This window comes from Dendrobates tinctorius, unplaced genomic scaffold (assembly GCF_039654945.1).
Source record: "Dendrobates tinctorius isolate UK_male_01 unplaced genomic scaffold, ASM3965494v1 ptg000005l, whole genome shotgun sequence".
NCBI lineage: Eukaryota > Metazoa > Chordata > Amphibia > Anura > Dendrobatidae > Dendrobates > Dendrobates tinctorius.
This window is the reverse complement of record NW_027361673.1, coordinates 29,717,860-29,731,693: the sequence shown is the minus strand read 5'-3', so window position 1 is coordinate 29,731,693 and position 13,834 is coordinate 29,717,860. Positions and strand designations below refer to the sequence as shown.

At 41.3% G+C, this 13,834-nt stretch overlaps 1 protein-coding gene across 1 annotated transcript in view; it reads left to right on the top strand.

Annotated features, from left to right (window-relative positions):
* ZNRF2 (zinc and ring finger 2) overlaps positions 1-12,080 on the top strand; it is a 150,948-nt gene extending 138,868 nt beyond the window's left edge. The window contains exons 4-5 of the mRNA XM_073569164.1: positions 4,009-4,088; positions 7,409-12,080. Of these exons, the coding sequence (XP_073425265.1) occupies positions 4,009-4,066 (58 nt within the window). The 3' untranslated portion in view covers positions 4,067-4,088; positions 7,409-12,080. The remainder of the gene's footprint in view (positions 1-4,008; positions 4,089-7,408) is intronic.
* The last annotated feature ends 1,754 nt before the right edge of the window (positions 12,081-13,834 follow it).

Here is a 13,834-nt window from a genome sequence, read left to right as displayed (position 1 = left end):
TCCTGACCCCCAACTTGCCAAACCCATAGACATAAATGAGGCTGTCAAGTTCTCACACCTGAACTGCTCCAGTATAAAAGATGCATCGCATCTGGGATATTTCTGAAACAAGACATGTACTTTGTTACACAAGATGAAAGAAGCACTAGGTCCATCAAAATCAACCTTCCTCTACCTGTTATACATTCTCTATAGCTAGATCATTTATAACAATGCCATATGTTGTGAGAGAAGCATCCAGCCCTGTTTTGTTAATGTTGCTATAGTGTCTGCCATTATTACCTCTTGTGGCCGGCATTCCACAGTCTGACTGCTCTAACTGTAAAGAGCCTATTTGGCTGCCGGAATCGCCTTTCCTCCCTCCGGTCCTTTGTAAGGTTTTAGGAAAGGATAAATCATGTGCCAGTCCTTTATTCATCACACATGTATTTATACATAGAAATGAGATCTTTTTTTTCTGTTTTAAACCAGCCCAACTTTTTTTAACCTCTCATCATAGGAAAAACCTTCCATCTCTTGTAATATTCACATTGCCTGCCTTTTGAACTAAGTCTAGCTTTCCAATATTTTTTAAATGTGAAGCTGAAAACTGGATTTCATATTCAATATGTGACCTTACAAGCGGTAACTGAGGGAAAATATAACACTGGGATCACAGGTTTAAATATCTTTTTATACATCCTAATATTTTATTGGCTTTTGCAGCTGATGCTTGACATTGAGTGCTGCTGCTCAGCTTACTTGTAACCAGAATCCCCCGTCCTTCTCCTGTTCTGTAGTCCCAAGTATACTCCCATTTAATGTATATGCTGCTATAGGATTACTCCATCCTAGGTACATTACTCTACATTTATCAACATTAAACCTCCTCTGTCAAGTGTTCGCCCATTTGGACTTCTTATCCAGATCATTCTGTCAAACTCAGTTTTTATCATACAAATGTTTGTCCCCTTTGGAAACACTGACACTTTACCCTAAATCCTATCCAAAGGTCATTAATAAAGAGATTAAAAAGAATTGCTCCTAACACATATACTTGTGGTCCCATTTACAGCAAATTTGTTTCCAGTCCTTTAGGCTAAGTTTGCATTAACGAATAACAAAATGGTCCTTCCATCCAGAAATTTTGGACAGCTTTCATCCGTATTAATATGTGTCCCATTTTTTCTTCCGTATTTATATATTAAGTTTTTAAAATGTAAATGGTCAAATAGTTTACTATCTTACTACAGTATTGCAAAATCTGGTGAAAATCAGTCTCCTTGAAGGCCAAAATTTAACAGCGGTATTTAAATGGTTAACAGTCATCCTCCGGCTGAGGCTGTTCGAGACAGATGATGGCTATTTAATATAACCGATATCTGCCGCATGTGGTGAGCTCTCAGCTCCTGAGCCTCCTCCACAATCACATAAATTTACATGATGAGCGAGTGCCTGGATAACGTGTTATCCGAGTATCTTGGGCAAGCTCAAAGAATATGTTAGAGTCCCTGCGGCTACGTGATTTGCGGCCTTTAGACAACCACAACACATGCGGGGATTGCCTAACAGCCTCAAAACATGCAGGCGCAGGGACTCTATTGTATTATTCGAGCTCGCCCAAGATAAAGGGAGAACATACGAGCATGCTCGGATAGCACGTTATCAGAGTATGTTTGCTCATCGCTAGTGATATTGCATTAAAGGGTTAAACACTTCCCATGTGTGTTCGGCATCCCCAATTACCATGACATAGTTCCAGTCTACAAAACTGAGTTCTTCCTTTAAGCCAGAGAATTTCACTTTATCTAAAGTTCCAGGTATTTGTTTTTGTTCTATGAAATGTTTATTGAATATTATAATCATTGAAACTTACCTTATTATGGTCGCTGCTTCCCAAATGCTGCCTGACCTGTAGATCTGAAATTGTATCTGGTCTATTTGACAGAACCAGATCAGTAGATCACCTCCCCTGGTTGGTTCATCTGCCAGCTGAGAGAGGTAATTGTCCTGAACCGCGGATAATAACTTGCAGCTTTTAGCACCACCAGAAGATTCTGTGCCCTATTGAGTGTCTGGATAGTTAAAATCCCCCATAATAAGGACCCTATTATTTGCTGCCGTTTTAATTTGTTGCAGCATGTCATCTCCTACCTGTTCAGTGATGTTTGGAGGCTTATAGCAATCTCCAATTAGCAGCTTTCCATTATTTCATCCCCATGTATATTTACCCGTACTGACTCTAAACAGGTCTTAAGTTGGATTTACTAAAAATAAGCACCTTTCCTTTATTTTTCTCTTTCCTGTCCTTTCTGCATGTGTTGTAACCCTCAATATATCTCACCCAGTCATGGCTCTTAATCAGCCAGGTTTCCGTAATGTCCACCACATCACAACCTTTGGCCGACATTACAGTCCACATATCGTGCATTTTGTTTGCAAGACATCTTGCATTTGCCTCCAGATATTCAACCCCTTATTGACCACCAATATGTCTTTTTACAGACCTGAGATGTAACAGACTAGGGACACTCTGCTGCATCCAACACATAAAGCTGAGGTCTCAAACACGCGGCCCGCAGGCCGCATGCGCCCCTGAGGCAGGCATCTGCGGCCCGCGGTGCACCATGTCTCACTCCCTGAGGCAGGGGGAAGGCGCGCATTCAGGAGCGTGCGATCCGCGATGGCTGTTCTGTGTGCACACTTTGCACAGGAGCTGGGATGACATCACAGGAGGGGGAGGAGTCAGTGGTCACATGATCAGGGGCCTCCGTGTATGCAAGACGCTTGCTGTCTGTGCTGGTTGTCATGGTGCTGGATGAGGTAAAGTTTCTGTGTGGGGTCAGGAGGGGTTTACAGGGTGGATGTAGCAGAGCTGTGTGTGTACGGAGCGGAGCTGTGTGTGTGTGTGTGTGTATGAGGTGTATGGAGCCATGTGTGTACGGAGCGGAGCCATGTGTACAAGGAGTATGGAGCAGAGCCATGCCATGTATGTACAGAGCCGCATGTGAACCAGGTGTGCGGAGCGGAGCCGCGTGTGGACGAGGTGTACGGAGCGGAGTCGCATGTGGACGAGGTGGACGCAGCAGAGCTGTGTGTGTACGAGGTGTATTAAGTTTGAAAGGAATGCGGCAGCCCCCCAGCTCAAATTTTTTTTTATATGCGGCCCATTTACTCTGCCGAGTTTGAGACCCCTGACAAAGTGACAAGTCAGATTTGAAAAAATTGACTGTCATTAAGGCACATTTTTAGCACATTTATTATTCCTAGTCCCTTCTCTGCTTTCTTGCATGTCCAAACCCCCTCTAAATCCTCAATGACTCTCACTGTATTTCACTCTGCTCTATCCCCTTTTTTTTGTACAACCACCCTCTCACACCGATCCTAACCAGTTTTTCCCGTAGCACAGCTGCACCCCTCCCCATTGAGGTGCAGCCCGTCCCTACTGTAGAACCTGTAGCTGATGGAGACATCACCCCTGTTCTCCATGAACCCAAATCCTTTTTTCCTTCATCAATTTTTAAGCCATTTATTTAATTTCCTAAGCTCCTGCTGTCTTTCTAGTGACGCTCATAGCACTGTTACCCAGCCCACTTACCTCTGATCTTCCCCACCCTCCTGCATATCACTGGCCCCAGGCCGAACCGCTCAGTGAGCTCTAAACTCCTATCCTCAATTCTCCTGCAAGCTGCACAATTAGATCTACAACCTGGGCTTCCAAATACACAACATGCTGACATCAAGCGCAGATATAGTCACCCGGAAACGTCTGTTCAAGGCATGCATACATCTCAGAATACACACACTTGTTAGCATTGTCATTGGAGCACATATTAAATGGGGATGAACACTACAGACAATATCAAACCACGCAAAAACCAAAGGAAATACCACTCCTTAGTGCCAGATGTTCTTGTTTTAAACTATGGTACTGCGGTAAACCATACACTTGCGATTAATTGCAGTCCTTGCTCCTCTTCCAAGTCAGTGGAACTTGTCTTGTCTCATCTCTGTTTTTCTCTATTATAGGTGCATAGATGAATGGTTTGAAGTCAATAGATCCTGTCCGGAGCACCCGTCAGACTAGACACTGGTAGCCCGTATGATAGGTAAATAAACACACTTGACTATTTGGCTCTTGTCAAAAGGAACAGGGCTGTCTTAGGGTTCCGTTACACATAGCAACGCTCCAGCGATCCTGACAACGATACGACCTGGTAATGATCGCTGGTACGTCGCTACATGGTCGCTAGTAAACTGTCAAACAGGCAGATCTACTAAACGACTCAACAACGATACGGCGATCCGTATAATGACCTCGGCGGTCGTTGGGACCTTGTCACACAGCAGCTATTCTCACGACTCAGACCTCGATAGGCGTGCTTCAGCGTTGCCTTTTCCACGCCCCTCTGCTCCGATTGGTGGCCACTACTGTGCTATCACTACGCGGTTTGCTTCAGCATCCCTGTCTGAGTCGCTAGTGCGCTATTTATTCGTGGATCCACAGTCACTGACACGGGGACACGCGATTATTATAACTGTACGTGTTAAATGTTATGATTGCATATAATTGATAGCTGACCTATAAAAGGAAATGCTACAAAGATCCTAATTTGAGACCACCAATCGGAGCTGAGGGGGCGTTGAAAAGACAAAGCAAAATCACGCCTGCGTCCCTGAGTTCTGAGTCGCAACGATGTCGCTCATCGTTGTTATGGCGTCAAACACATTGATGCATGCTGGCCAGCGGGACACCAACGATCAAAAAATGTCCCAGGACATTCGAGCTCGATCAGCGAGATCCAGCGGGGGGCCGGTCGCCGCTATGTGTCACACATAGCGAGGTCGGTGTTGCGTCACAAAACCTGTGACATTTCAGCGATCTCGCTATGTGTGAAGTACCCCGTAATCAATGGTAAATAGACTGAATGATGTGATTATTTAAAAAAAAAAGACAACTGGGGGACTTGGCTTTCTTTGGAGAAGACATCTTCCTATTAGACCTACACAAGTCTTATACAATTCTAGGAGCCCAATCTAAACTGCAGGATATTGCAACAACACGCTGAACCAACCATACAAACATTCCCCTGGGAAGTCCCAGCTGTCTTCCCCCCTTCCCCTACAGAAGTAACAAAAATTATGCCCCTGTCTCCCCTTTCCCATATTTCTGAGCAGATGACCATTTTTCCTAATAGTGACAACCACCTCCCCCAGTAGTCACAGTGATGCCTTCCTTAAGTAGGAATTTTACTTATTTCTTATCCCTAGCTAGTAACCCCACCCTGCCATAGTTCCTCAAGAGTCACAACAGAAGCTCCAATTTTCCCTGGAGTCACACCTCTTTCCTGGTTTTTAGCAGGTTTTTTTAGTTTCCTATCCTGTTTCTTAGCGTTTGAGATCACTTTTGCAGGGAGAAATGGAACTTGATCATGCACCTCTGTTTAAAGCACCCACCTTTCTAATTCCTGATGGCTAGCACTCGCTGAAGCTTGTAGTAAGGCTATTTAGCTCAATTCACACTTAAAGGGAAGCCATCATCAGAAAACTGCCTACTGCTTAATTCAGGTTTTTGTTGGGCTTCTGTGTATTTTTAAATTTTGGCAGTGTTTGTATTTTCTTTTTTTCCCAATATCATCATATTTATTAAAAAAAAATTGAGGCAGGATTAGAATGATTCAGATTAGAAGTTCCTTCAAAATGACCTTTGCACAAGCACATTAGATGGTTCAATTCGAATATAGTCAGTTTATTGTGGCTATGTACATATGTTTACAGAAAACTGCACATCAAGAACTAGTCTGAATAGGTGCATACCAAAAAACAGCTTACACATCAAAATGAGGAAATGGTTGCACACAATTGCATTAAGGCATGTCAGTTTGAAATACATGAAGTGTGAATAGCGTAATGGCTTTTGAAATTTAGGAAAAACACATTTTTTGGCCAAATTTTGTGCTAAGTATCTCGTGTTATTCCTAAATTTCAAAAGCCATTACGCTATTGACACTTCTTGTATTTCACATTGATATGCCTTAATGTAATTGAGTGCAACCATTTCCTCATTTTGATATGCAAGCTGTTTTTTGATATGCACCTATTCAGACTAGTTCTTGATGTGCCGTCAGTTTTCTGTAAGGCCGGGTTCACATAACGTTAACACAGCCTGTTCAGCGTTGACGGGCTGCGTTATGCTATACCGCTAGCGCTGATGCTCCATCAGCGCTAGCGGTGACGGAGCCTCAGACGCTGCAGGCCGCATCCGAGGCTCCGTCAGTGAATAACGGCACATCGCTAACGTATGCCGCTTTATGGCATGTGTCGCGATGCGCCACATAATGGGGGTCTATGGCGGTGTTAACGGACTGCCATAACGCAGTGTGACCCCAGCCTAATTTGTATGCTAGCTTTCTGACTGAGCACTCCGCCCTTCACCAAGCTGTGGTTTTAATTACATCCAATCACATTTGGTTCCGACCTTCCTATAAACATAGGCTCTACCAAGTTATTAGCCAGAGGTAAGTGTTCACACTAGGAAGTTAGGTCGGGGCCCATTCGATGAGATCACCTTGACGTTGGTGAATGGGCTCACGTTTTTTGGCCAAATTTTATGCTAAGCCTCTCATGTGTTTTCCTAAATTTCAAAAGCCATTCCGCTATTCACACTTCTTGTATTTCACACTGATATGTCTTAACGCAATTGAGTGCAACCATTTCCTCATTTTGATATGTACATATGTTGTTTCCTGAAACTTGCAAGATTTCAATTTCTGTTTTGTTTTTTTTATATACAGATTTCAATTAAAAACATTGCCAAAATATATATTTAGCACACACATATATTTTCTGATACTGGATTAATTTTTATTGCCAAGGAGCATTTTTGGCTGCTGCAGGCAGAAACTGTGTGTGGTAGGCAAAAACAGTTCATTTTGTATTTTTTAATATCCTGTATCACTCTTGTTAAAATGATGGCTTTCAAGTAGAAGCTGCTCATAAAGTTTCGTCTAATTGTAAAAACAAATTTGTTCTTGCTACATCTTGTACCTAGCGTATGTTGTATAATGTGTTCTGAGAATGGAAACTGCACTTACATCTCTGCTAAATTATTATGCACAGCTCAACGGTGAGTATTCTCAATGGAGAAAAAAGTCACAAAGATGATGTGATTAGTAATCGGTATCATTTATTTCATTATTAGAATCTAAATTTGGTTAAAATCTAAAACTGACCAATCACCTAAAGCTAAAGGACATTTCTTGGCCATGACTCCGCCTCCTGGTGACATTTGATATTGCAACAGTTTGAATTTACCATAGTTTATTTTCAATTATTTTAAGCATAATTTTATTACTGGTTGACATATGTATTATATCTATACTAACCAGATGTATATATGTATCTTTTTTTTTTTTTTTTCTTCCGGTAGCTTTATTATCCAGATCATAAAAAGAGAATTACCTAAGGAACAGATATCCATCTGCTGTGACTATCCTGAGAAGGGGCATTATAGGCCTCCCTGCCTTAGACCTTCATGTTGTTGGGAATCTAGATTCAGTGAAGAGGAGAAGCTATAGATTTCCTCCGAGATCAGTGTGCCAAACGTTCACTATGGAAGGATGCACACAGGGATTTTCAAAATGCTGCACATCCTGTTAAAGACGACGACGCACTTGTGCCCCACCATTCCTGTTAATGAACGATCCATACTGTAGGCCAAAGTTAACTCTTGTCCCTGCGTTCAACTTTTTTTTTTTATTGACCTATACAAACCAGGAGCCAGTACGACCAATTTTTTTTGCTGGACTGAGCTGGGCTGAGAACATCTCTAAAACTAATTTTTCTTTTTTTTTTTTTTTTTTTTTTTATTGTCAATCTATATATTTTCCTTTTTAGATGCCAAAATCCAAACCGTTCATGGTTTTTACGGTACAGACCCATTTTTGTACTTTCAGAAGACAAAATGTGAAATAGTTCGGTTTTTTGCGCCCAATTACAGGACTTCCCATATCCACCATTTTTGTGTCCGTTCAGTGTCTCCATTATGCGGACTTTCGCTAGATGCCTCCAGAAGTTGATTACCATACTAAAGCATATCTTCCTACCGATTAACCCTTTCATCTCTGAGCCACAACCTGCATCTGAGTGGTGGTGATATTTGAGGTTTTTTTTTTTTTTTTTTTACATATATATTTAGTCAGGGAACACAAGCCATCAAAGTGCCATTAAACATAAAGCAGTTGGTATGTTTACATCCGTAAAATGCTTGTAATGTGCGCAAAAGACAATGCTGTCCATGTGATGCAGAGCGCTAAGGGAACCTTACACAGAACAACACGTTGCTACAGTGCTTGGAAAAGTCTATGTAGGGATCAGTGCTGCAGAAAAATCATGTCAAAAGCAGAGCGCCAAAAAACCCCAGCTGCAGCGTGTGAACGCAGCCTTGGAAAGTTACAAATTCAAACATAAATTAATGAGTCCCGCCACAAATATTTGGTACTCGTGTCTGCACTGTTACGGTGTGCACGGACTTCGTAGACGGGACTCCATTGCTTAGGATAGCCTTGCGTTGAGAATCGCGGAGGTAATGATATTGTTTGTGCAAAGTTTTTTTTTTTATTCCTTGTAGATTAAATAAAAGCATGAGTAACACAGCGATTTTCACACGTTGTGTTTTTGGTGTGGTTTTTTTTTTCTGGCAAAGTCGATGAGATTTCAGAAATCTCATGTACACACATTGTTTTTTTTTTTTTTTTTTTTTTTTTTTTTTTTTCCCCTTCCTGATTTGGAAAACTGTGTTTTTGAAAGAAGCAGAAAGTCACTTCTCTCAGCGTTTTTTTCATCTCCCATAAAAAGCATTGAGTAAGTGCAAAAATGCAGGTATCCGGTTTTGCTGCATTTTTTTTTTGGTGCAAAAACCTAAGGACGTTGCATCATGTTTTTTTAAGGGGGGGCACTAAACTTTATCGACATGCACAAAAAACAGCAACAACGCAACAAAACCTGCTTTTTGTAAGCAGCTTTAGGCTGTGTGCACTCGCTGCGGAATCTGCTGCGGATTCATTCGCACAGATTTTGCGAAATCCGCAGATAAATCCGCAGGTCAAAAGACCTGCGGTTTATCTGCGGATTAGCCTGCGGTTTTGCCCTGCGGTTTATCATCTCCACAATGGAGGAGATGGTAAACCGCTGCGGAATCCGCAGAAAGAATTGACATGCAATTCTTTCTGCGGATTTGAAACTGCGGAAAATTCTGCCGTGTCTGCACAGCGGTTTTTAATTCCCGTAGGGAATAATGGTACTGTACGCTGCGGATCCACAGGGCCAAATCCGCAGCAGAATCAGCAGCGCGTGCACACAGCCTAACTGCCAAGAGCAGGTTTTGCCTGCAGAAAAAAAAACGCAGCAAAAATCAGAGGTGTTCCTACAGTCTGGCACTAGGATATTGTCCAATCAGTGAACCAGACTGTGGGAACATGCCCCAACTGGTAATCTAATGACATTGTCCAATCAGTGATCACATCCCAACTGGTAAAAATCTAATGACATTGTCCAATCAGTGATCAGACTGTGGGAACACGTCCCAACTGGTAACAATCTAATGACATTGTCCAATCAGTGATCAGACTGTGGGAACACGTCCCAACTGGTAACAATCTAATGACATTGTCCAATCAGTGATCAGACTGTGGGAACACGCCCCAACTGGTAACAATCTAATGACATTGTCCAATCAGTGATCAGACTGTGGGAACACGCCCCAACTGGTAACAATCTAATGACATTGTCCAATCAGTGATCAGACTTTGGGAACACGCCCCAACTGGTAACAATCTAATGACATAGTCCAATCAGTGATCAGACTGTGGGAACATGCCCCAACTGGTAATCTAATGACCTTGTCCAATCAGTGATCAGACTGTGGGAACATGCCCCAACTGGTAATCTAATGACATTGTCCAATCAGTGATCAGACTGTGGGAACACGCCCCAACTGGTAATCTAATGACATTGTCCAATCAATGATCAGACTGTAGGAACACGCCCCAACTCTTATGAATCTAATAGTGCACTTCTTGGAGGAATAACACAGGAGCAGCACTTTGCAGAGATGCTCCAGAATTGTTTTTTATGTGAAATAAAAATCTGTACTAAAACCAAGAAGAGCTGCCAGGTCTTCTTTATAGAAGTAATTAACATAGTAACATCGTAACATAGATTTCTTTTTTGTACAGGAGATGAGTAATTGAGCTTTTTTTCAGTATTTAGTTGAAAACTCTCCTGGCTTGGAATAATACATTGAACGTGGAGATGTAGAGATCCCATTAGTGCAGACAACATTGCAAAGCCATACATTCCTATACAATCGGGAGGGGTTGTATGGCAGTCCTGGTGGTTTCCATGTCCTCAGCTATAACAGATATAGTTCATTAAGATTAGGGCATGACTGAAACCTCTGTCAGCGAGTTTATGGACTGTATCCATGTAATAGCCAATGTACAGCTGCAAATGCAGCAGGTTCGTGCTACAGCTGCCACCTTGGGTCCTTGACTCAGGATTAAGGTCACATACTGCCACAGTTTTTACTTTATTATTTAGTCACGAGAAACTGTTTCAGAGCATATATCTGAATACCAAATTGATCTAGGGGAAAAGCCATTTTTCTAAAGGAAACCACCTACAGAAATGTGATCGCGCAGTAGGTATGATTTTGAGAGCAGTCACAAAGGCACTGTGTGTAGGAGGAGATGAAACTGGGCTTTTCTAATACGTTTACAAAGCAAATCTAAATTTGCTGTCATACCATTTTGATCAGGCAAAAAGTACAATACAACCTATATATAAGATCAGGATACGAGCAGTGACTGGCATGGTGGAAGCATACAGTAGTTCCACACTAGAGCTGAACTACAATTCATTATGACTATAAGCGCTCCATGTAATGGGGAACAAACTAGATGTGCCAAATTTATCATAGCGGATCACTATGAATGATACTTTTGGTGCATATTGCTAGACAAGTTAGTCACTTCCTTATGCCACCTTTTGGGTTATCTTCCTTTACACCAAAACTTTGGCTCTTATTGGCTTATATAAGGAGGTATTCTGAAGTTTGAAACTTATCCCCTATCCATTTGATAGGGGATAACTTCATGATTGTTAGAGGTTTAATCTCTATGGTCCGCAACAATCCAGCTATTCAGGGCTGCAACGAGCCCCTTGTGAATGGCGCGAAGGTCAATCGTGCACTGCCGCTTCATTCATTCTTATTGGAACTGCAGGATTTAGTCGAGCACAGCACTTGGTTGATCTTCGGTAAAATGAATGGAGTGACCGTGTGCATGATTGACCACCAGTCCATTTATTTGGGGCTCTGCACAGCCTCAGTTCTCAGGATCAGTGGGGAGATCAAGCCATCAGAAACGCCTCTATTCTATGGATAGGTGATAAATAATTATAAACTCTAGAGCTCTAAATTATTATCATTATAAGCTCTAAAGATCACAATCTTTTCTAGACACTGTGTAGTAAAGCGCCAAATGTGTCTAAAAAAAAAAAAACAAAACAAATTTGTTGCAAGGCATGTACACAACTTTTTTAGCATAGTAAAGCCTCCACTGTCTTCTGGTTTCCATATTGAATTTATTGAATGTGTCTGCTTAACATTTTAATGTTAAGAGATAGTCTAATAGAATAACATGCAAAACTATGTATAATGAAAGATTTTTTTTTTTTTAACGGCTTAATACTACAATTTGTATATGGCTTGAAGTCTGCTTGGCAAATTATGGCACTTTTTTTTAATACTTATGAAGTGCAGGCAAGTCATTAAACTCAGGGATGAAAGGGTTAATACAGTGTGTCCTACGTGTTACAAGTTCTGAATAATTCAATACATCATAATATTGCAGCTATGCAATTTTTTTTTCTTTTTAGAATACAAGTTCAGTTTTTTAAAGTGGTAAATTAATTTTAATTTACGGGTAATTATTATTGGCCATTATGGTACATAAAATGCTGTAATTCATGTGTTGTAACCTTGTTATTGTATAAGATTATTTTTAATGCTACTTTGAAAGTAAAGGAAATCCTGTGCTGGATCTTAAGTCGTCTCAATCAAAGAAAACATTAATGATGTTTTTTGTGTTTAGTTTTTTTCTTTTCGATTAAGTAGTTTCACTTACTTTACTTTTGCGATGCTTTTTAAAGGGAATCTGTCAGCAGGTTTTTGCTACCTCATCTGAAAGCAGCATGATGTAGGCAAAGAGAAGCTGAATCCAATGATGTATCGCTTAGTTTAATAAGTGCAGCCGTTATCAATAGTGATGAGCGAATGTTGTTGGATATTGTGTTATCCGAGTATCCAGTGATATGTTAAGTTCCCCGCAGCTGCACGATTCACGACTGTTAAACAGCCACAACACGTTCGGGGATTGCCTAACAAACAGGCAGTTCTGCACCTGTTGCGCCTGCCTAACAGCCGTGAATCATGCAGCCAGAGGCACTTGAATATATTTCTAGAGCACGCCCGAGATACTTGGATAACACGATATCCGAGCACGCTTACTCATCACTAGTTGTCACACAATCCGGATCGGCAATGTAGCACAGCTCCGGAAGCTCCCCCTGTCCCCACCAGGCTCTCCATGTACAATGTCTGTAGACAGGGAGCTGCTTATCACAGGAGGGGCGTGTCGGACCAGGGCTCAGGAGGCCAGCTAGCTAGTCACAACAATGCTAAGCTCCTGGTGCTAAAACAATCACTGTAAGCAAACAAAACCACAGAGCTTGCTAAGAGAAGCATCACTGATCTCAGTTTTAATCCCTACCTCATGCTGCCTTCAGCTTGCATAACAAAAACCTTCAGACTGATTCCCTTTAATTCATAAATGAGAACACCTTGTACTATAGCTTGGTCAGACTGGCACTATAGTGTTGCAGTATTTTTAAAGTGCACATTTACATGCACCAGTTGAATTGAAGATGTTAGATCATTAACACAGACAATAATTAAAAAATGCTCTCCCAGTATGGTTAACAGTTGGAACACAAAGATTGTCTTCTTTCCGATAACATGGAATTTAAAGGGATTATCTAGTTAAAAAAAAAATTAGTGTTCAAAACTGATACTAATGACCTCTCTAGGATAGTTGTACACTAGTCATCTTCTCTACTGTATCAAATCAGTGGGGGCCTTCATCTGGCCCCTTACTGATCAGCTGTTCACTGCTCCCATAAGGTGCCACAAGTATTGTACAGAATTAAATCAGAGGTAAGATCCAAAGCACAATATAGAGTGTTACTGTTAGACTATCAAATCAACTTGGCAAACCATGCCAAATCACAACTGTGAAGGGAGGGTCAGAGATGGTAAACACTTTAGTAATAAAATGTGGTTTTATATACTAAACAAACATGATGGCAATTAAATTAAAATCAATAGCAACGGTGCCTCACAATGAAGGGGAAGAACTGACAAAAACAAATACCGTGGAGGCCAGCCGAGATCTAGAAGATGCAAGGTAAATGAGATTAAATAAGCCCTATGCTATCTCTCAGCATATTAAAACACAAGATGTAAGTATATAAGGCCATACCTTAAGAATAAATGTATACTGCTACTAGAAAGATACAGACTTGAACTTCATGCAGGGAATGGCAGAAATATGCAAGTGCATAATGATAGCCAAAGATATTTCTCCTGGTAAAGTGACAGTGCATGAGGGGAGAGTATGGCACGGCAGGATGGAGTAGAAAATTATATTACATTACCTTAGAGATAAAGTGCAGGGCAATGGCTAAGGGCTTTTCAAGCATTTCCCAACCCAACGCGCGTTTCGAACACACTTCCTCA